The following is a 23,421-nucleotide window of genomic DNA, read 5'->3' on the forward strand; positions in this document are numbered from 1 at the left end:
AATTTATGCACAACACATTTAAGTTTAATCTGCGTTATTAACATCTTCCCCGGCACTTTTTATAATCCAAGCCATCAACGAAACAATCAATCAAGCCCGGCTTTGTAACCTTTGCCAATTTCCAGGGTGTGAATGCTCACCCTGGAAATGACACCATCTGCTTTTGCAAGGTCTTCCTTAGGAGCTGGCCCCAGCCCACTCCTGACCTGGACGGAATTGCTGATGGCGCCTCTATGGTGTGCTTCATGCAGCAGCAACTAACCCAGTAAACACTTTGTTCACTGCTTTCATTCATTCATGACATTTCCAGCTCACTATTCTTGTCTCCTCAACTAGATCCTAAGATCCTTGAAAGCAGGGACTGTGTCTTTTATTTTCTTTTTTAACCCTTACTTTCCATCTTGGAATCTGTATTGTATATTGGCTCCAAGGCAGAAGAGTGGTAAGGGTTAGGCAATGGGGATTAAGTGACTTGCCCAGGGTCACACAGCTGGGAAGTGGCTGAGGCCAGATTTGAACCCAGGACCTCCCATCTCTAGGTCTGGCTCTCCGTCCACTGAGCTACCCAGCTGCTCCCAGGGATCGTGTCTTCTAGGCAAGGCTGGGCTTGTTATAGACCTACAGAAGCGTACTGCTGTGCCCTGACTTTGTCTCTATCTCACCTGGAAACTCATCAGTAGTCTAAGTCCTTAGTCCCTTGAGCTCATTAGGTCTTGAGGATAGCTTCCATATCTTTCACAGAAAAAACACAGCCCAGATTGCCTGGGGATGAGACTTTAGGACATTGTTCCTACCCCACAGCCCAGAATTCTTCTTTTAGAAGGGAGGAAACTGGGACCCCTTGCTCAAGACTTGGTCATGAGGCTGGAGAGTGGCAGGGTCGCTCTTGCTTCTCTTACTCTACTTGGTATCTCTCGAACAACCAGGTGGGAAAACATGTTGGGGGTGGCTGCCAAGAACACACCGAGCTGGGGCTGCCAAGCCAGCACAGGTGGGGGGCTTGGCCCAGAGCCCCCCTTTGAGCACCGTGTGCCCGCTGAAGGATAAAAATCCCAAACTCCAGGTTCTTGGCAAGAGAATAAAAGGCCATGGGGTTGCAAAGGAAGATGCTCATTGGCATCTCGTTATCCCTATCTGAGGTTCAGAGGAGGAGGGCTGCTGGGTCAGGCTCACCTGGAGCAGCACATGGAGCAAACCCAGTGGTAAGAAAGGGGAAAACCCAAGAAATGCCAAACAGGTTTTCAATGGGTCTATGAGACCCTGGTAATTAGGAAAGGAAATTCTGGGTTCCTTTGAGCCTTTCTGTTGCTTCTACACATGCACACACTCACACACACACACACACACACACACACACACACTCACACTCACACTCTTACACACATATGTAAATAATTGTTCCTTGTTCGTGTTAGTCTGTTATTATTACTGTCAGTCAACTGGGCTTTCTGTGGGTGGATTGTCTAATCGTCCCTTAACTTGTTTGTTTGTTAACTTGCTTGTTCCCTTCTTCCTTTTTCCTTTTTTCCCTTCTCCCTGCCCTGGCACACTTCATGGTGAAGTGGAAAGAGTGCTGAATTGGGAGGGAGGGAACTTGAGTTCAAATCCTGATTCTACTACTTACTACCTGTGTGACCTTTGGCCAGTTCTCTGGGCCAGAATTCCAGATCAGTCAAATGAAGGGATTGGGCTAGTAAACCAGATGAGGTCCGAACCTATGATCCCTATCATTTGTCATTTTGTAAAGAGGAGGTTGAGGGAATCATGTCTTTCTTTCTCATCCTCATGTAAAAGGTAAGTCTGAGTCTGGAGAGTCAGAGAAATGTGGATTAGGAGTCAATCAATAAACATTTATTAAGTGCCTAGTGTGTGTCAAGCACTGTGTTAAATCTTGGCCAAAAAAAGAAAAAAAAAGAGAGATAAAAGGCAGCCCCTGCCTTCAAGGAGCTTACAATCTAATCGGGGAGGTAGCGTGCAAAAAACATGCTCAGCCCTGGCTTTGCTTGCTTCATAACCATTGCCTTAGAAAGTTGCTTCAACTCTTAGGGCCTTACTTTCCTAATCTGTACAATGAAGGGCTGTTGAAGCACATGATCTCTAAGAAAGCTTTGCGTTCTGTGATTCTGTGGTTCTTGCTCCAAGTGGAATGAACCCCAAGAGTAAAGGCGGTAGCAGTCAGGAGAGGGAAGCCTTCTCTCTCTCAAAGTCTACAGACCCCCGGAAGATGACCGCTCAAGAGCCTTAGGCAGCTGGAAAACAAATTAATTTACTCCTATTTCGTCCCCCCCAGGAGGGAAGGAAACACATTCACATTCCAGGTACCTTTTTAAAAAGTAAAGAGGGAGCATATAAAACATGCACAAATAAGTAGCGCAGACACTAAAAATAGGTATACGTTGGTTTTCCTTTATGAGTGGATAGGCAAAAGGAGGGAAGGAGAATAGAAGGAAATACAAGAGAAAGGAAAAGGAAAAAAGTTTGAGGAAAACAGAGAACATAAAGAAATCATGGGATATCTTGGTGAAGGATTAATCGCCATCTTTGGGGGAAAGGATGGACAGCGTTTTCTTGAGTCCAGACAATTAAAATAAATAAAGCAAACCCTGATTTGTAGCATTTGCCTCTTTCTGTGGTATAAATGCTCACCCTGAACATTGAACAAATGGGAGCTGATAGGATCTGGCTTCAGCATGTCCTGGAGGGTGAGGGACAGAGAAGAAGGGGAAGACATGGTTGAGGGACAGATAAGAAGAGGGAGATGAAAAGGGAAAGCGAGCAAGGAGAAATACACGGAAAGAAAAAAAATGAAGTGGGATAGGGAGTAAGGTACCTGCACGAGGAATTTAAGGGACTGCCATATTTGTAAACCTGCTTAATCTCCCATAAGAGACTGCAAATTCTTTAGGGTCAGGGATTATGGCACTTTTTACCTTTTTCACCCTAGTAATTTGTACATAGTAATAACTTCAAAAACACTTTTAAAAAAACCCTCACCTTCCATCTTAGAATCAATACTGTGTATTGGTTCCAAGGCAGAAGGGTGGTAAGAGCTGGGCAATGGGAGTCAAGTGTCTTGCCCAGGGTCTTATAGCTAGGAAGTATCTGAAGCCATATTTGAACCCAGGACTTCTCTTCTCTGGTTCTGGCACTCCAACCACTGAGCTGGTCTCAAAAATACTTATTGAATTTCCACTCAACTGAGTGGAAAGAGGCTCAGAGAGGGAAAGATGAGAGATGGATGAGAAGAAAAACACAAAGGCTCCTTTTATCTGGCCCTCCTACTTTCTTTCTCCTGTTAGCTGACCTTTGGCTGGCCCCAGAGGTGGCTCTGTATACAGGCAAGGCATTTTATCCTAGCACTGTGATGTAGCTCTGGCCCCTTCATCCTCCATCTCCTGTCCCCTGACCTTAAGGACCTCACCAGCCCCTTTTCTTGGGTACACAATTTATTCAAGACTCTTTCTCATTTTTTAGCTTTGGGGTATTTTCCCCAGGTATTCTTTCACATTTTTTTTTTACAATCAAAGACTTTCAAATGTACCCTTAACCTAAAGTATAAATCATTCCCCAAAGGGAAGAGGGGGCGGCTCTCCACAGGCACCTCAATTCTGAACAGCTGGAAGGTGAGGACAGACCACCCGAAGGGTCTTTGACACCAGACTAGCACAAAGTCCCAGAGTTCACGTGCCAGGAAAAGGGCTGGACTCCACAGTGAAGCATGTAGGGACTTACAAAAGACCTGAGAACTCTCTGATAACCTCTGATTTTAAAAGGAAAAGGACAAAAGGTGGAAGGTGGGGCAAGTAGCAAAGGAAGACTATAAAATAGAGGCAAAGACCTTTAAAAATAGTCTGTCAGAAATGAGCTGAGACTGCCTTGGTCTCAACCATGTTCCAAGTCAGAAGGAAACAAGATAGGGGCAGGCCCATAGTTTGGGGAAGGTGGCATACTGTTAACTGATAATGGAGAGAAGGCAGAACAACTCAACTCCTATTTTGCTTCTGTCTTCTCCAGCAAGGAGAATGATCTGCAGGCTGAAAAGGGTAAAACAAACCATGTGAAAAAGGAAATTGAAGCCCAAGATAGGTGAGGAAATAGAGAGCACCTAGCTGCTTTAAGTGAGCCTCTGAGTCCAGATGAATTGCATCCCGGATGTCGAAGGAACTTGCAGATGTGATCTCAGAGCCACTGTCAGTAATCTTTGAGAAGTCATGGAGAGTGGGAGAGGTCCCAGAAGACTGGAGACAGGCAAAAGTTATCCAGATATTCCAAAAGGGGAAAAGGATGGATTCTGGATACTACTACAGACTGGTAAGACTGATGTTGATCTCTGGCAAAATTCTAGTGTGGGTTATTAAACAGATTTATTGACTCATTTATTGATTAGTTTGTTGATCTATAATTCTTTCATCAAATATTTATGAAGTATTTAGTATGTGTATGATATTGGGGAGATGCAAAGGTAAATATAAACAGGATCCTACTCTTTGTGGAATTTCTTATTGACTAGGGTAGATTTAATATGAGCACAAATAAATGGACCACAATAGAATCTCGTTATATAACAAAGGAACAAATAAATTGATCTGAGATTTCAAAGGAAGAAAAGATAACACTTGTAGTGTGTGAGGGTAAATAAGTAGATAAGGATCCAGGGAGCCTTTACTGAGTATGTGTCACTTGAGTTGGACCTGGAAGATTAGTCAGATTTTAACAGCCTGAGCTAGGGAAGAGGGTGTTCTAGATCTAGGGAAAGTAATGAACAACTTTTGGAAAAGTTAACTAGTTAATTGTGGCTGAATAATATGAGTAAGTTAAGGGGAGAAAGGGGGGCAGGTTGGACAGTGTGGTTCGAACAAATTCATTTTTTATATTATTTTTAACCTGTACCTTCTGTCTTAGAGCCAATATGTAGTATTTGATTCTAAGGAAGAAAAGTGGTAAGGGCTAGGCAATGGGGGTTAAGTGATTTGCCCAGGTTCAAACATCTAGGAAGTGTCTCAGGCCAGATATGAAACCAGGATCTCCCATCTCTAGACCTGGCTCTCAATCCACTGAGCCACCCATCTGCCCCCTGAAACCAGTTTATTAAGGGCCAAGGGTATCAGTTAAGTAGTTTGGACTTTATTTGGTAGGCAACAGGGAAACACTGAAAGTTGTTTTGTTTTAAACCCTTACTTTCTGTCTCAAAATCAATATTTTGTATTGGTTCCAAGGCAGAAGAGTGGTAAAGTGGGGGAGTTAAGTGACTTTCCCAGGGTCACACAGCTAGGAAATGTCTGAGGACAGATGTGAATTTAAGATCTCCCATCTCTAAGCCTGGCTCTCAATCCAATCTAGCTGCCCCTACCATTGAAAGTTTTTGAGCAGGTAAATGATATGAGTAGCACTGTACATGAGGAATCTGGCAATATTTTGAAGGAGAAAATGGAATGGAGAGAGTCTACAGGGTGGTTTTTTTCCATTCAGTTGTGTCTGACTCTTTGTGATCCTATTTGGGGTTTTCTTGGCTTAGATACTGGAGTGGTTTGCCATTTTCTTTTCCAGCTCATTTTATAGACGAGGAAACAGAGGCAAACAGGGTTCAATGACTTGCTCAGGGTCATACAGCTAGTAAGTGTCTGAGGCCAGATTTTAACTCATAATAAGGATGTCTTCTTGATTCCCAACCCAGTGCTCTATCCTCTGCACCACCTCGCTGACCCTTAGATTACAGAAAAAGGGAGATACTTATAAAAGAAGCTATCATAGTAGCACTGGCAGAAAGTGATGAAGGGCTGAATAGGATGGTGTCAGTAGACATGGGAAAGGAAAAATGTACTTGATAATGAATGAAATGCTCAAACAATTTTGACTTCCCATTAAAGGCTACCTTGGATCTGCTTTGTACATATATTTTATATAGTTCGTTATGTGTGCACAGGTTTTTTTTTCACTTCATAGGGGAGTAGCCTGAAGGTAGGGGCCAGTTATTTTCCTTGGACTCCCTTTAGTTAGCAGTAGTTCCTGGCACATGGCTAGGGTGTTAGGTATTTACTAAATGCTCATTGATTGATTTCACTAAGCATTTGGCAACATCTCATGATATTTTTATGGGAAAGGTGATATGTCGGCTGGAAGATACTATGATTAGATGGATTTACAGTTGGTTAAATAACCATATGCAGAGATTATTTATGAATGGCTTGGTGGGAGACCTCTAGTGACACATCTCTGAACTCTGTCCTTGGCCCCATTCTGCTCAATTTTTTTGGCTGTGACTTGGATGAAGACATGCCAGCAAGCTTCTAGGGCCCATAAAGCGAGGTGGGATAGGTAGCATCATGAACGTCACAATCAAGGATGAATATGACAGATGAATATGACAGTCTGGACTGATGCCTACAATAGGAAATATAACAGGGATGGATGAACATAAGCTCTGGTAATTAGGTTAGAAAAAAATTATTTGCCCCCCCGTCTAGGATGGGGAGGTCTATGTTGGCAGCAGTTTATTTGAGAAAGCTCTGAAAGTTTTAGTTGACTGTGAGTTGAGTGTAAACTAATGATGTGATATGGTTATTGATAAATGTAACAAGAGCAGTAAGAGAATTTTGGTACCCACATCACAGGAGTCGAGGATCTGTGTTGATCAGATCACACTTGAAATACACCTAGTTTCATTCTGGGTACCAGGAAATAAGAGGAGTATTCTATCCAGAGGAGGAAGCCCATGCTGGTGAAACCATTGTCTATAAGGAGCTACTAAAGTAACTGAGAATTTTTATTTCTAGAAGAGAGGAGACAAGCTATCTTCAAGAATTTGAAGGGTTGTCATGTGAAGAAGACATAGCCATGTTTATTATTATTACCTTCAAAGGCAAAACCAGTATCAGTGGGTAGAAAATTTTTTAAACCCTTACCTTTTGTCTTAGAATCCCTACTGGTATTTATTCCAAAGCAGAAGAACAACAAGGACTAGGGAACTGGGGATAAGTGACTTGCCATGGGTCACATAGCTAGGAAGTATCTGCGATAAAATTTGAACCCAGGTCCTCCCATCTCCAGGCCTCTGTGCTTCCTTATCCACTGGGCCAACTAGCTACCCCTTGCCTAGAGGATGATTAAGGACCCTTCAGCGATTCTTCAGTTTTATGAAGGTTCTTGTCAAGGTCCTCCACAATCAGGAGTGGGGATGAGAACAATGGCAGTAGTAAAACTTTCCTGGGAAATATCTAATTGCATCCCATTGTTTGTTTCTTTAAATCTTGGTTTTATGTGTCATTTTTAAATGCAGCATTTAAAGAGAGCTATTGTGTTTTATTATTTGACTGAAGAGTTGAGAAGCCAGCCTGGGCTTTTGGATAGAGGGCTGGCCTCAGAGTGAGTCTGGACGGCCTGAGTTCAGATCCTGTCTGTGACTGATCCTGCCTTGTTGCCCCAGGCCAGTTTCTTAAGCTTTCAGCTTTCCTGGGCAACTCTTTTAAGAAAATAACTTAGTGAACAGTGGCTGGTCTGCACTGATTTCCTTACCAAGAGTTCCTGACACTTATGAAATCAAAGGTCTAGCCAAAAAAATTAATAAAGGCCTATATTTTACTTATATATTATGTATGCATCATGCCAAAGAATTTGATTTCTGTTCAATAAGGCACTGGGGAACCATTGAAAGTTTATGAATGTTGTATGCTAGACATAGTCATCAGCCAGTATTTTGAAGGAGAAATTAAAATAGGGAGAGATCGGTATTGGAAATGGCGGATAAACACTGGGTATCTGGAATGCCATGGATGGCCATTGTGTGTGTGTGTAAGTGCAGGTGCATACATAACTCTGTGTGTGTGTGTGTGTATGTGTATATAAGAGGATAATGTGTGGGAAAATGGGGTTAATGTCTCTTAATCTAGCCCAACTAAGGCAGAAACCCGGCTATTCAAATCAGGGGACAATAGTCAAGGCACTTCTGCTCAGCTAGTGGCAGTAACTCTAGTTATAGACAAGGTAGATGAGAGAAAGGACTAATAAGGGCAACTATAATAGTGCTCATGGCAGTAGGAATGGCATGAACTTGAATGCTACTAACCAGGACGTGACTCAGGGTCCTTTCCAGTTTACATTCTTCTTCTTTTTTTGAATCCTTACCTTTTGTTTTAGATTTATACTAAGTATGTGTCCTAAGGCAGTAAACTGGAAAGGCTAGGCAAATGGGGTTAAGTGACTTGCTCAGAGTCATACAGCTAGGAATTATCTGAGGACACATTTGAACCCAGCACCTCCAAATTGGCACTCTATCCACTGTACCACCTAGCTGCTCCTCCAATTTACATTTCTGATAATTAATTGACCACTATCATCATTAGATAGCTGTGGCTCCATCTCTCTAGGGGAGAGGTTCTTAATCATGGTTAGATCATGAATAATATTTTGGGGGGGGGGTCTGGGAATTTGGATAGGAAAAAAAAAAAGCTTTGTTTTGACTAACCTTCAATTTCTGTCCTAATTTTGTGTGTTTCATTTTGTGAATCTTAAATGTTATTCTGATTAGGGAAACATGCCAGAAAAAGTTTATAAACCTCTGCCCTAGAGGATGCAGAAGGAGTGTTTATAGTCACAAATGGTCTGAGTGGATCCCTAGGATCTACCTCCAGAGGTGACCTTATACTGTGGTTCTCTTTCCAAGACTGTGCTCTGGTGCCTCAGTTAGGAGCCACATTGACTATGGCTTCTTGCCCTTTTGTTCCATACGGCTCCCCCAACTTCTCCTTTTTGACTTGATGAAAGAAATTCACATGTAACTACATCTCTCCTAATCCAAGGACAAATGGTAATGATGAGACATTTTATACATTTTATAACACTTTAAAGTTTGTACACATTATCTCATTTGAACCATGCAAGAATACTGTGAGGCATGTCCAGCCAATATGATAGTCTCTCTTTTGTAGGTGAGAAAATTGAGCATCAGATTCAGTAACTGGTCTATGGTTCTTCCCGTAGCTGGTCAATGGCAAAGACGTGATCTCACTAGATCCTACACTGTATTTACACCAACATAGGACTACTTACACTGGCTGCTCTGGGTGTTATTACATTTCCACGATACTTAATAATACCCTCTCTGCCTCTGTCATGGGTAGGAGCTGACTGAGGACGGGAGCCCCCATCCATGTTAATCACTATACGTGGTACACAAGACCATGAAAGATATGCAGAGAATGCTAAAGATAAGGCTGATATCAGGACCCAAAGATAATTTTTGGCAGCAGTTTTGTCTTTGTCCAAGTGCTTTCCTTTGGGAAAATTGAAGGGAATGTGTATAAATTGCCTTCCCAGGAACACCTGGGCCTGTAGGGTTGGCCTGGGGTCCATATCTGAATTTCAGAGGTTGAAAAGAGAGATATTGCTGCACATGTTCAGAAGTCTTGGCATTAGAGAGCTGATCAGAAGCCAGGCATTCACAATTGGGAATTGGTTTCATCCTGTGCTAGTTTGTATTATATTACATTTAAGACATAAAGTTGAAGTCTTTGCCTGCCAGGGCATCCTCTCCCATCCCATGCCACACCAGCCTAGCCAATAACTCCCTTTTTAGCTTGAGTTCCATGCTTTATCATAGGGAGGAAACATTGTAGAGTAGTAAAAAAGGACTTGATTTAGTAACAAGAAAGACATGGATTCAAATCTTGCTTCTTTTTTTTTTAAACCTTTGTCTTCTGACTTAGAATCAATATTGAGTGTTGATAGAATTGGTAAGGGCTGGGCAAATGAGAGTTAAGTGACTTGCCCAGGGTCACCTAGTTAGGAAGTATCTGAGGCCAGCTGTGAACCCAGGACCTCTAGTCTCTAGGCCTGGCTCTCAATTCACTGAGCCACTTAGCTGCCCTCTAAATCCTGCTTCTTACATTTTATAGGTGTATGACCATGAGGACCTTACCCCCTTGGAACTTCAACTGCCTCATTTCTGAATTGGGAATATCTACCACACTGGGTTATTTTATAGATCAAGTGACATAATATTTATAAAGTGCTCTGTAAATCTCAAAATGATAAATAAACGTCAGTGATAACAATGTGATAGCTGAGGTAGTTGCCATAATTTGGGATATTTGGTTTTGGCAAGGATAGTCCTCCAGAGACTATTGGTTGAACTATAAAATGTAACTCAGTTAACTGAACCTAGGTAAAAAGGGGTTATTTCATTTATGATTAAATTTATCAAATGGTTACATTTTCTCCAAACAACACCAAAGAGAAAACAGAAATAGAGCATAAGGAAGTTACTAATGTTTTAATGTAAAAAAAAAAAAAAACCTCAACTCTTTATTAAGATAGTCTGATGATGACCAGCTTCTCGTGACTAATATCTGAAGAGAACACTTAAGAGGAAAACATAATTTGGAGCAAGATCTGAAGAAATAAAAATCTGCCGCTACAAAGTAAACGTCTTTTTCCACTCAAACTTCAGCTACCACTACTTGACATAACTATGGTTTCCCATATTCTGTTTTAAGGAGAACTTTTCATTACTATATGTTTTAGTTGTTGAAATGCCAAACAGAGATTCCAGATTTGTCCAATTTCTTTCGGATGATGGATGTAAATGTCCAGTTGATCATTTCCTAGTGAAAGAACCTTATTTTTGACCATTTCTTACTAATCTAAATACTATTTTTGAATGCAAGAGAACTTCTTTCTGTAAATATGTTTCTGCAACAGTGACTCTCTCATGACTTCTTCCAATGAGGTAAACATTCTTGGAATTCTTTCTCCCTTCCCTTGGAATTGGAGGTCCTAATTAATTCCTTACATCTTCATAGAGTGAGTTTCCTTATTGAAGTCTAACAGATAATAACAAACAAATAAGTAACAAACAATAAGTTTATTGTTGCCTTTTTTTAGTTCCTTCTGCAAGCCACTGGTATATCATAAAATTAAAATTAAAAAAATACAGAATGTTAGACCTGGAGAACAACCTCAGAGATCATCTGAGTAAACCATATCATTTGAAAGACGAAGAATTTGAGACTCAGAGTCACTAGTCTAAGATCATACAAGTAGTTATGGACAAAGGTAGGACTGAGATGCAGTTTTCCTAATATCCAAGTTCTCTTCTGGGCAGTGGATAGAGCTCCAGGACTGGAGCCAGGAAGACTTATCTTCTTAAGTTCAAATCCAGCTATACATACTTCCTAACTGTGTGGCTCTGGACAAGTCACTTAACTCTGTTTGCCTCAGTTACCTCATCTGTAAAATGAGCTGGAGAGGGAAATGGTGAACCTCTCCTAGAGCTTCTCTTTATAACAATTCCATTATGTCAGTGAAATCATAAGTCTAGTTTTTAAAAATACCAAAAGCCAACCCTGGGTGGGGTGGGGATGACAGGGGTAGTGATGGAGATGAATGTAATTCAAAGACAAAAAAGAAGCAGCCATCTTCCTCAAGTAAATTACATTCTGTTGAAGGGATAAAACTTGGACACAAGTAATAAGCAGTTAATTGGAAAGTGCACTGAAAGCCCATTAGTTGGAGATGATATCTAAGAAAAGACTTTGCTTAGATGGTGATACCTGACCTGAATGGCCTTTGAAGGAAGCTAGGTTTCCTAAAGGAAGACCATGAGGAGGAGATGTAATTCCAATATGGAGGAGAATATGGACAGATAGAATGCCGAGTTCAGGAAATAGGTAAAGGACTGTTTCAGGTTTGGAGTTGTTGAGTCGTTTCAGTCGTGTATATCTTTTCATGACCCCATATGGGGATTTCCTGGCAAAGATCCTGGAGTGGTTTGCCATTTCCTGCTCCAGCTTATTTTATAAATGAGAAAATTGAAGCAAACAGGGTTAAGTGGCTTACCCAGCATCACAAAGCTAGTAAGTGTTTGAAGCCAAATTTGAACTCAGGTTTTCCTGACTCTAAACTCCTAGCTGCCTCAATTTTCAGGTAGACTTGTAGTATGAAGTTTCTAGGAAGATAAATTGGATTGGAGAAAGCTTTAAATGCCAATCTAGAGTCTGTATTTTATTCTAAGCAATCAACTAATCACTCAGCAAACATTTATTAAATGCTTACCATGTACCAAGCTTATGTAAATTGAGAATGAATATGTGAATGGATGGATGAATGAATGAAAAACCATTTATTGAGTGACTACTGTGTGCAAAGCACCATGCTAAGTACTGGGGATAAAAATGAAGAAGCAAGACAGGTCCTGCCCTCTGTATAATTAGAAATTTGCTCCCCAGGAACTTTCTTTCTCAGTTTCCCATTTTTCTTCTCACGTCTTGTGCTAACATAGGGAGGATATATTTTGATGTAGCCCCACTTCTCCTGGCAACAGGGCTGTGGAAGTGGGGTGAGGTGAGAGGCAAGAGAATTTTACCCAGCTTTTACTTTTGTTCTTTTTATTTCTTCTACTTCAAGTGATTATTAATAAATCTTATAAAATATAATACTTGGAGTTATTGGATATTAATGTTAATCTTACACCTCAAAGAGGTGACATTCCAATAAGAGAAGACAACAGATGTAGGAGGTTTCAGCTGCAAGTCAGATGAAAGGGCCAGGGGTGCTTAGGGCACAGAGACTAAGAAGATGGCAATCTGGCTCCTTACTGTCATTTCCACTGATAATACCGTCACACCCTTTACTGATTCTAAACCAGTTGAAAGTGCCAAGGCTTTCAGTGATGAGAACTTTATTTCCTGGTCTTTAGAAATTGTGTCTGCCCAGGAGGCGGGGTTTGGAGAGGCAATTGACTGGCCAAATCTCCAAAAAGATCACCTGCCTGGAGGATGCTTAAAGGGACTGGCCTGGGAGTAGGTCCAGTCTTCACTGAAGATCTGCTATTTCCAGGTCTCTTGGGCTCAGGCTCCTGGGAGATTTCTGTCATTGTATGGGGGAAGGTGGTGGTCAGAGTTTGCCTTGGCTGGCATATGTTGCCTTCTGTCCCTCCTTCTGGGTGGTTTGCTGCTTCAGCCCAGCGATGATGCCAGGGAGAGAAGGTCTGGTCCATAAAGCAAGGTCGTAATGGAGGAGAAGGGAGAGAGGACCCAGGTGGTGGGTTTAACTTTGGCCTCATCCTCTATGAAGCAGCTTGCCAAGTATTGGCTGGGAACTGTGGAAGCCATCCCGGCAAGTTTGTTCCTGTTGCCCTGATTACAGTGACACCTCCCAACTTTTCATTGTTGACTTTTAGAGAATGGGAGGAATAAACAAACAGTAAGTGTGCACTTGATTAGAGGGAAGATAAAGTTTTAAAACTCCTCTTTGAATGGATTTAATCTTCCAGCTTTGTAAGGACATTTCCTCATTAGAGAAAACACATGGATTTTCCATGTTTTAATGGTCCCATCTTTAGCCAATGTTCCTTTCCTTCTCTGGCACAGAACCTTGGCATAGATCCTTTGGGAGGCATGGGAGGTTTGAAGCTGACTGGAAAAGGGGGTGGTGGTGATCATAGAATCATAGATCTAGAAGCTGAGTGATAACTTCAGAGGTCATCCATTCCAACTCCCTCATTCACAGTTGAGGAAACTGAGGTTCTTTTTATAAGACCTCCTCACTTCTCATCTGGTGAGACTACCACTATAATCTTCTGATTGGTCTCTCTACCTTGGATTTCTCTTACTTCAACTCATCCTCTACTCAGCTGCCAAGGTGATTTTTTTTTTAATGGATTAATCTGACCATGCCATTTTCTTACTCAAGAAATTCCAGTGGCTCCCTATAGTTTCCTGGATCAAATATAAAAGTTTCTGTTGATTTGTGTGTGTGTTTTAAAAAATCCTTACTTTAGAATCAATACTGTGTATCAGTTCCAAAGTAGAAAAGTGGTAAGTGTTAGGTGATGGGGATTAAGTGATTTGTCCAGGTTCTCACAGCTAGGAAGTGTCAGGTCAGATTTGAATCCAGGACCTCCTGTCTCCATGTCTGGTTCTCAATCCACTCAGTCATCTAGCTGATTGGTATTTAAAACCTTTCACAACCTGATACCCACCATTCTAGTCTTCTACTTTTCTTCTCTCTGCAGATGAAGGGTTAACACATCAATTCAATTCTTATGCAAGCGTATGCTTGAGTTCCAGTAATGGCAACTTTTTTGAAAGCAGCACAAGTTCAGTATAGGGTATGGACTTCGTTTATCAGTCATTCATTTATTCTTCCATTCACTCTGGATAATTGATCCAGTGACCCCTCAGAAGAGAGAACTGGGTTTTAGGGTGGAGGTATTGTGGTAGAGTTAACTTGGATCCAGAGGACATTAGTTCTGGTCCCATCCTTGCTACTGATTAACTTTGCAATCTTGAAGGAGTCTCTTTGCCTTTGTGAATACCAGTTTCTTCATCATGGACACAAAACAGCTTCTTTGTCTATCTTGCAGGACTGAGAGAAGTACTTTATAACTGTCAAGTGATATAAACACTTTAGATATTAAGAATCTCAAGACTGTATCAATCATTGTGCTAGGTACAGTGCTGATGACTAGGTCTATAAAGAAAAATAGAACATAGTTCCTTCTCTCGAGGGGTTTACATTCTACTGGAGTAGACAGCATATATAAGGTGTCCCAAAAATCTTAGTGTAGTTGGTGTAGAACACCCAGTCTTTGGAGACACCCTTGCTTCCATAGAAAAATGCAAGTTACATATAATGCATATGCAAGATGACCCTGGAGGGAAAGGCTCTAGTAGGTAGGGGGACATTGAGAGGCTTTCTGTAGAAAGAAGGTGATTAAAAAAAATCAATACTATATATTGGTTCCAAGGTAGAAGATAGATAAGGGCTGGGCAATGGAGATGGAGGCTTGCCCAGGGTCACATATCCAGGAAGTGTCTGAGACTAGATTTGAACTCAAGATCTATCTCTAGGCTTGACTCTCAATCCACTGAACCACCTAGCTGCTCCTCTATAGAAATATTTAAGGAAGTTAGAGATTCTAAGAGGTAGAGGTCAGGATCAGGAGCATCCTAGGCATGGGGAGTTATATGGGGATGGCCATCATGAAGAGAGTTGATGTTCTCTTCCAACAATGGGACTCCTGAGATTATGAGTGTGTAATAAAAGAGGAACAGATTTGGACTAAGGCTGATATCTCCAGCTATATTGCCATATACTACTACCAATCTTTACTTTGGAGTTCTTAATGGAGACAAAGAAAAGGAAAGCCTGAGCATTAGATTTGTTCTCTGTCCTGATTTCCAAAGCATAACCTTCCATTGTTTGGTATAGTATCCAGAGCCACATAGTTTCAGAAAATACTCTATCTATCTAGCAAAACTTTACAGATGTGGAATTTGGAATAAACCTCCCTTCTGACCTAAGAAACTAAAGATAATCTTTGGTATCTAGTAAGCATCCTTGATGTGCACAAGATTGTGTGGGGAACTGGGGGAGACATAAGGCATTGTCCATATCATCACGGAACTCAGTCTAGTAGGGAAATAAGAAGACTATCAAGATGTGAATGTTATTAAGAAAATCAGTTGCAAATGTCTGCCTGTTTCTATCTAATCTTTTCACCAACTATGCTCTCAGTAAATAAATATGGATTTCATTTTTAAATTTAAAAAAAATAAAGATGGAAAAGTAAGTCAATAGTTGTATTCTTTAACAATATTTTTCCTTGGAGGGTAGTAGTAACCTCAGTCATTTTTTCCCATTTTGGGGGAATATTCTCCTTGTATTATCCAATAAAACAACCTTTCAGTGCTTTCAGAATTGTGTTTTCTATGGCAGAGGTGATGAATTTCCACCTTCATTGCAACCAAACCAGTTCAAAATGTAATTGGGAAAGGTTTAATAGAATAAATAAAAATTCAACATACCATATAATGTTAGTTTATGGTTTTCCAAGTCAATATACTGAACAGAATTAAAATATCATTGGGAGACACTTGACAAAGTAAATTTAAAAATACCACATAACAAATAATCTGGATTTAAAATATCCATTTCTATTTCAGTTTGTTATACTCATATACCTACTGGAGACTTGTTCTAATTTGGGGGGCTCTTTTGTCTTATATGCTATTTCAACTTCTTAGAATAACAACTTGAGGAATGCATAAACTTAAGGTCTAATTGTGGATGATATCTTCACTGATGATAAAAAGTGAGCATTAAAGAAATATTGATGCATTTGTCCTATTTTTGCAAGTCTCACTTATGAATGGTCTCGGGATATTATTCAATTGGGTTTTACACTAAGCTTTCTGTTGATTTGTTTTTGCTCCCACTCTTTCTTTCTTTCTTTCTTTCTTTCTTTCTTTCTTTCTTTCTTTCTTTCTTTCTTTCTTTCTTTCTTTCTTTCTTTCTTTCTTTCTTTCTTTCTTTCTTTCTTTCTTTCTTTCTTTCTTTCTTTCTTTCTTTCTTTCTTTCTTTCTTTCTTTCTTTCTTTCTTTCTTTCTTTCTTTCTTTCTTTCTTTCTTTCTTTCTTTCTTTCTTTCTTTCTTTCTTTCTTTCTTCCTTTCTTTCTTCCTTTCTTTCTTTCTTCCTTTCTTTCTTCCTTTCTTTCCTCTCCTTCATTGATTTATGTTTATTTTTTTTGATTTACTACAAGTTCATAATACTTATACCTTTATACCTTCCATAATGTTTTACAAATGAATTTTTAGACTAATTGTTTGCCAACAAAGGCAGTTTCTGGACTCTTTTGGCCTCCTGATTGTAACTCTTGCTTTTCATACTTTAGCTTTTGCAGGAAATGTTGATAATAAAAGTTAGTATCTTTGTCTTATTTTGATATGTAGGCTTCAACAGCTCTTTTGAATGGGTTAAGTTAAAATTGTAATTTTACAGTGTTTTCTGTTTGGCTCTAGCTATTCTTCTAATCAGACATTGATTTTAATATTTGCTCTAACAACTCATGTCCTGATTACAGACAGCTGATTTTGATATTATTCCAATATCAGCAACCAGTTGTTTCCTATCTTGTAAGAAATAGTTAACTTTGGGTGTTTTGTGATATCATTTGGTGCTGGCTATATTCATTGTCTTTCAGTTCTCCTCTGGAAAAATATATTGATGTTATATAAACATGAAGCTTCTGAGTAGTCTATAAACCTTTGACCCTGTTCACTTCCCAAACTTGAGTCATATTTTCTAGTGTGGTTTTTCTATCCTTCTCCTGTTGGCCCACCTTCACATTCAAGTCCCTACATCTCTAAATAAATTGATGGCTTTGAGAATCTTGTCAAGTTCTGCATATAATTTCTCTACCATTTCATCCTTTCCAACAGCATTTGGCACACAAGTGGCAATTACCTTAATGATACTCTTTCCTTTATGCTCATCATGAGCATTAAAAGATGAGATGACCAAGTGTCCCATGAAATGATGTTTCTTGTTGCCTTGATGAAGCCAATTTTGCCAGTTCCTTCATTTGACTGTCCAAGGAGAACCTATGAGTCATCTTTCCATTTTAATAGAAATTTTTTTTGACCTCTGGTTTTGTTTCTTACAGGTATATTAATAGTCATTAGGCTCAGTACTTGAGACTTTATATTTAGAGCTAGAGGGGACCTTAGAGGACCTCTAGTCCAACCCTCCATTTTACAGATGAGGAAACTGAGGCATGGAGATATTATATGACTAACCTAAGGCAATATGTGCCGTAAGTGTCAGAGCTAGGATTTGAACCCGTGCCCTTTAAAATCAGATGCAGTGCTTTTTCTGTTGTAGTATACTTCCTTCTCATCCAGTAGCATGTTAGTTTATTGGTCATTGAAAAAAGACCTCACATTTATTAAAGGTTTAAAAACCATGATTCTAACTACCATCTATGTCTTTCTCATCATTTCACCAGTCAATATAAAATTGAAAGGGGAATACAGTTGGCTGCAGACTATTTTGAAGTTTTTCTTCATTTTTCAGGTTACCACATACAAAAAGTGGCCAGCCTATTGGTGATTATATTGGGTTTTGAATAGCAGGCTTAATCTGTGTTCATGGCAGTTTAAAACATCTTTCTGGTTTGGTAAAATTGGACAGTGCTTATATTCTACTTGTATAGTCTTCATGAATCCAAAATTACCTCTATGACATGATAAATCATCAGAGAAGGACCTTTTTGAGAGCTGGTCGTATATATATCCTTAATATTATCTTTCATACTGTTTTCTGTACCCAAGTCATCATTGGTGATAGGCTATAACCTGTCTTGCTGAGCATGCATTTTCTAGATTGTCATTTGATTGATTCATAGTTGACTCTTCCAAGATTGTTATTTTATGAATCATTATCATTATATTACCAGGAGAATATTGCCGTTAAAAGGATAGACTTCTCTAGTATCTATCAATTTGGTATTATTGAAAGATATGTATAATTTTTCAAATATGATAAAGCTTTATCTCTTCCTCTCCTCAATTCTGAATTCAACACACTGTCCATCTCTAGCACTTTTTAAACTTAAACATTATGATGGATTTACTTTATGGGCTACCTGTCAGCTGCATGTCATAACCTGGACAATATCATTTTTGCCTGGCAATCATTTCGAGTAAATAAATATTTCCTCACTATTGTAGGCATCAAACGATGTAAAAAATCAGTAGGTTATTGAACAAAGCTATGTCAACAATTACATCTTTCATACAGTCTTATATAATTACAGTGTATATGACAGAAATACCATGTCCTCTTGAGGAGGGTACCCTATAGGGGTACATTTTATTCTAATGAAGAAAATATTTTTACCAAGATCTGTAAACAATAGACAGAGTGGGATAAAGTATTCAGCCAGTTGTTATTACCATAAAGATGTGTTCTATTGTTAAAACATGCCTCAAAAGTATGTCTCCTCATGTTTTCATCAAGGTTACCCTTAATGTGTCCATAGATCATTTTTACAAAGATTATAAGGATGTGAGAAAGCAGGCATATGAGTTGATAGTTATGGAAGACTTCTCAGTCACTTTATTTATATAAAAGCATCAATTATAATCTTTCTCATTCTTTGGAATCTTTTGTTGGGGTATTTTGAAAGTCAATCCATGAGTGCTTTATAACTGAATTTTTTCTGTCACAGATTTCTTTCCTCTGCATTTGGTCAGTCCTAATATTATCTTCTAAAGTACAATTGATTTTTCTTTAGAGATCTTAGTCTACCTGTTAATAAAATTATAGATTTAAAACTGAGAGGGATCTTACCAGTCCTTTAGGCTAGCATAAAGAAATCGAAGCTCAGAGACATAATGTGACTTGCCATAGGTCACTCAGCTAGAGTTAGAACAGGAATGGAATCCCAGGTCCTTTGACTAAAAATCCATTTGGAATACTTCTAAAAATTGCCTCTCAGGATATTTATTCTGGAGTCCAAATGTTCAGTTGAACTATTATTGCTGATGAAAATATCACTACAGAAATACTAGCAGATTGGTTTCGTTTTTTTTCCTCCTTCTAGTTTCATTTACAAATGGTCTCAGGATGATCTGGCTTAGCTATGTATCATGCCAAGCTCTCTGCAGGCATAATTACTCCTCAATTGGCTTTTCAACATTGTGTGAGGTGATATTGCTCCTAGCCTTCTGTCCTCTTCTATCATTTTTGCAAATGAACGTGTAGTTTAAATTGGTGCTAAATTGGTGTCCCCTTGGCAAAAAGAGGAGGTGTTTCCTGGCTGAATTGTTTTCTGGGATATTTTGTCCACTTTGTTCAGATGATTTTTGTCTTGGTGGAACTGTTCTGAGAAAAGAGGAGAGATTCATTATGCTTCCCCCCCCCCCATTTATTTTTTCAAACAGATAACTTGATTAAAGATGTTTGGGTGGAGCTATCAAAGGTATCTTCTCTACTTTCTCCTTTTTTCCTCTAATATAACTTTTACTTTAACTTCTGTTGCTTACAGTTTGTGGTCTGACTACATATAGAGAGAGAACTGACTCTGAACTTACTCTTAAATCCTATGTCTGTAATCTGGTGTTTCTTGACTGTCAATTTCCCTTCTTGTGATGCTGTTCAGTACTCATCATATGGGTGGTGCCACATGGAAAAGCCATTGATTCTAGGCAGGGGGAGTGGGGACCCAAGGAGACCTGGGTTCAAATTCTGCCTCTAATGCTTTTACCTATGTGAACTCTCTGGACTGCAGTTGCTTCATCTGTAAAGTAAGGACTAGGTGGCCTCTTGAGTCCCTTCAACTGTAGGAACTTCTTCTATGCTTTATATAATGAAAGGGCATGAAGCTTCTGAGTTACTTACAAATCTCCAATTTTTAAAAAAAATTTCTTGATCCCATATCATAGTTTTCACCATCTTTTCCTATGTGTATTTAATACTGAAGTTATGGGCTCTTGAGGGAGAAGATCTTGCCAAGGTCTTCATAGGATCTATTCATCCGTCTTGATTATCAGGTATGCCATGATGTTACATGTAGCTTTTGGCCACATAATAATAAGAGTATATATATATATATATATATATATATATAAGAGTATATATATATATATATATTTATAAGTATAGAGTGCTCTAAGGTTTCCAAAGTGCTGTAAAGGTTATCTCGTCTATTTCCCAACAACCCTATCATTATCCCCATTTTGTAAGTGAAGAAACTGAGGTCAGGAGACATTAAATGACTTGACTTGCCCTGGATCATCCAGCTAGTGTCCAAGACTACTTTGTGAATTAGGGAAGACTTCTGGAAAATACAGGCTCTTCTTAGCTATTAAAGTGAAGCAACTCAGGTCTTCCTGACCTGAATCCCAGCATTCAGTTCTCCACTGAAGCTTCCAGCAACCAATTGCCATCGATGCTTTTCTTTGTCGTTTGGAGGAAAACCAGCAAACTCTTTCTAAAACTTAGCCTCAGTAGCTTTGGGTCTATAGGTTTCATTATTTCAGCACTGATGCAGTTCAGTTCATCCAATTATACACACATAATTTCTGGTGGTTTCCACTGTTTTTGCTCATGGCAGACATGCCCCATGAGCGTGACGCTGCATTATTCTTTGCTGTGCGGAATCAAAGCACCTAATGGAAGAGTTGAGTGACTAGCATATGTGCATGCATTCACTATGGTTCTCTACAGTTTGAAGAAGACACACATGTGCGTGAGGCTGCAAGTTTAAGTTCCATACAATTCACAGTCCACCTAGCTGAACCTCAATGCAGTGTACCCTTTGAGAACCACTGGCCTACTTCTTGGCCACTTGATAAAGGTTAAATATTAACAGTATCAGTCAAATCACTTTGGGTTGATGCCCTAAATTTGACGTGTTTCTTAATGCCTTCCACTCTTCCCTTTTAATTTGATTAAGATTTCTAAAAAGTCAATGCTATTTTTTAACAAATGAAAATTGATTTTTCTCTCTTTTTCTCTTCTACATTAATGGAAAAAGAACAATGAAAAATGAAACACTCATAACAAATATGCATTGTCAAGCAAAACAAAGTTTGTTACATCTCCCCCCAAATCTATTTAGCTTGTGCTGTACAAGTCTTCTCAGGCTTTGCTGAAACTGTCCCTTTGATCATTTCCCTCTATTTCCTTTTCCACCACTCTGACACATTCACTTCAGAAGAAGAATGAGTCTTCAGAGGACTGAAAGTAATTTTGAGGGGACAACTAGGTAGCCTAATAGATTTAGAGCCAGACCTAGAGAAAGTAAGTTTGGAGTTCAAATCTGGCCTCAGATTTAGCTGTGTGACCCTGGGCAAGTCCCTTATTTTCCTGTTGCCTTGCACTTACTGCTCCTCTGCCTTGGAACCGATACACAGTATTGATTCAAAGATGGAAGGTAAGGGCTTCCTTTAAAAGTAATTTTGTGTTTTTATGCACATTTTTTGGCTCACCATGGTTAAAATAATCACCACTTAGTAGCCAAATTTCTGGTGATGAGTCTCTGTCCTTAGCTGAATTGACCCTTACCACAGAACCCATTATTGAACCCATGACTGAATTAGCTTCCATTGACATAACTTTTAAGAAACTGGGATATACATGTGGGTCGATGGGGATATGACTGGGGACGTAGACTCAAAACAATCACTCTAGTGCAAATAGTAATAATATGGAAATAGGTTTGATCAATGACACATGTAAAACCCAGTGGAATTGCTCATTGGCTATGGGAGGGGGGAAAGAACATGATTCATGTAACCACGGAAAAATAGTCTAAATTAAATAATTAAATAAAATTTTGGAACTTTTGATGAATGCTCAAACCAACACAGAAATAAAATTAATTGAAATAATACAAAGGGGAAAATCCACTAAGTGGGATGGAGATTGAAAAGGGAAGCGCTCCCACTTTCTGGGTTAAGGAAGATTTCTGGAAAATAGAGGCTCTCTAGAACTGTTAAAATAAAGAGATTGGTGAATTGGGGTAGGGAAAATGATTTGTGCTTAGTACACAGATTGGAAAAGAGTTCTAGTGGGGGTGAAAATGAATAGAATAGTAAAGGTGAAAGAAAGCTTGTAGGCAGGGTTTTTCTGGAGTCCACTCTTGCATGCTCTTGAAAGCAAATTGTTAAATTTATACATAGGAAACTTGACAAATATTATAAATTTGGGCTTAATGAAGAACCCCTTACATTCCATCTTGGAATCAAGATTGTGTACTAGTTCCAAGGCAGAAGAGCAGTAAATACTAGGTAGTGTGGGTCAAGTGACTTGCCCAGGGTCACACAGCTAGGAAGTGTCTGAGGCCAGATTTAAATGTAGGATCTCCCATCTCTATTCCTGGCTCTCAATCCACTGAGCTATCTCATCGCTCAGGCTTAATTTGTTTTTTTTATTGTCTAAACTTAAGAAAGAGATGGGGAAAATGTTAATAGTGAAGATTAAATTTAAGCATGTGTCGCATATACATTTTTACCCCCACTCTCCAAGAGCTGATTATTCAATATTTACCAACACATCCCCACAAAGAGGTCATCTAATCCTATCACTCCATTAGTAATGGATATAAAGAAAGGGAAGCCCAGAAAAATTAAATGATTTGTTCCTAGTTGCACAACTAAATAGTGACTAATTAGTGACAAGTCAGGTCACCTGATTCCTAGCATAGGTTTTTTCCCATTATATCACAGTTTCAACTAAAAAAAAAAGTGTTTTATCTCCAAATCTCAAGAAATATGGAAAGAACCATCTTGGCTCCCATCTTAGTTGTAGGTCTTAGAGATCACTTTAGTTGCATAGTTCCATTCAGAAATAGAGCTGTAACTTCCAAGTGGAAAGTGTGAGAGAGAAGCAAGTGACCTGGAGCTTAAGTTTCCAGCTTGCCAAAATTAGGCTTTTTTATCCCTGTGCTTAGAGCTATCCTGGGAGATATTTCATCAGGAGTAGGCAGATGGTTGGAAGAGGAAGAAAAAAGACCTACTCAATTGCCAACTCTGCTGTGAAATGTGACTCATTCCATTATGCACATATTGGTCAGTGGGTTCAGACTAAAGAAGATGGATGCGAAATGGGAGGGCAAACAGAGGCTGACGCTTGGCACTG

General features: G+C 39.4%; 1 protein-coding gene across 7 annotated transcripts in view; it reads left to right on the forward strand.

Annotated features, from left to right (window-relative positions):
* The window catches only part of KALRN (kalirin RhoGEF kinase), a 1,009,634-nt gene that overhangs the window by 239,955 nt on the left and 746,258 nt on the right, over positions 1-23,421 (forward strand). The window contains exon 1 of one of the 7 annotated variants that reach the window (XM_056793561.1): positions 3,652-4,311. The exons of 4 other annotated variants lie outside the window; for them this stretch is intronic. In XM_056793561.1, coding sequence (XP_056649539.1) covers positions 4,212-4,311 — 100 coding nt within the window. In that variant the 5' untranslated portion in view covers positions 3,652-4,211. Of the gene's footprint in view, positions 1-3,651; positions 4,312-23,421 lie in introns of those variants that run through there. 2 more of the 7 variants (XM_056793563.1, XM_056793559.1) reach the window with 2 other exon arrangements.

The sequence above is a fragment of the Monodelphis domestica genome, chromosome 4 (assembly GCF_027887165.1).
Source record: "Monodelphis domestica isolate mMonDom1 chromosome 4, mMonDom1.pri, whole genome shotgun sequence".
NCBI lineage: Eukaryota > Metazoa > Chordata > Mammalia > Didelphimorphia > Didelphidae > Monodelphis > Monodelphis domestica.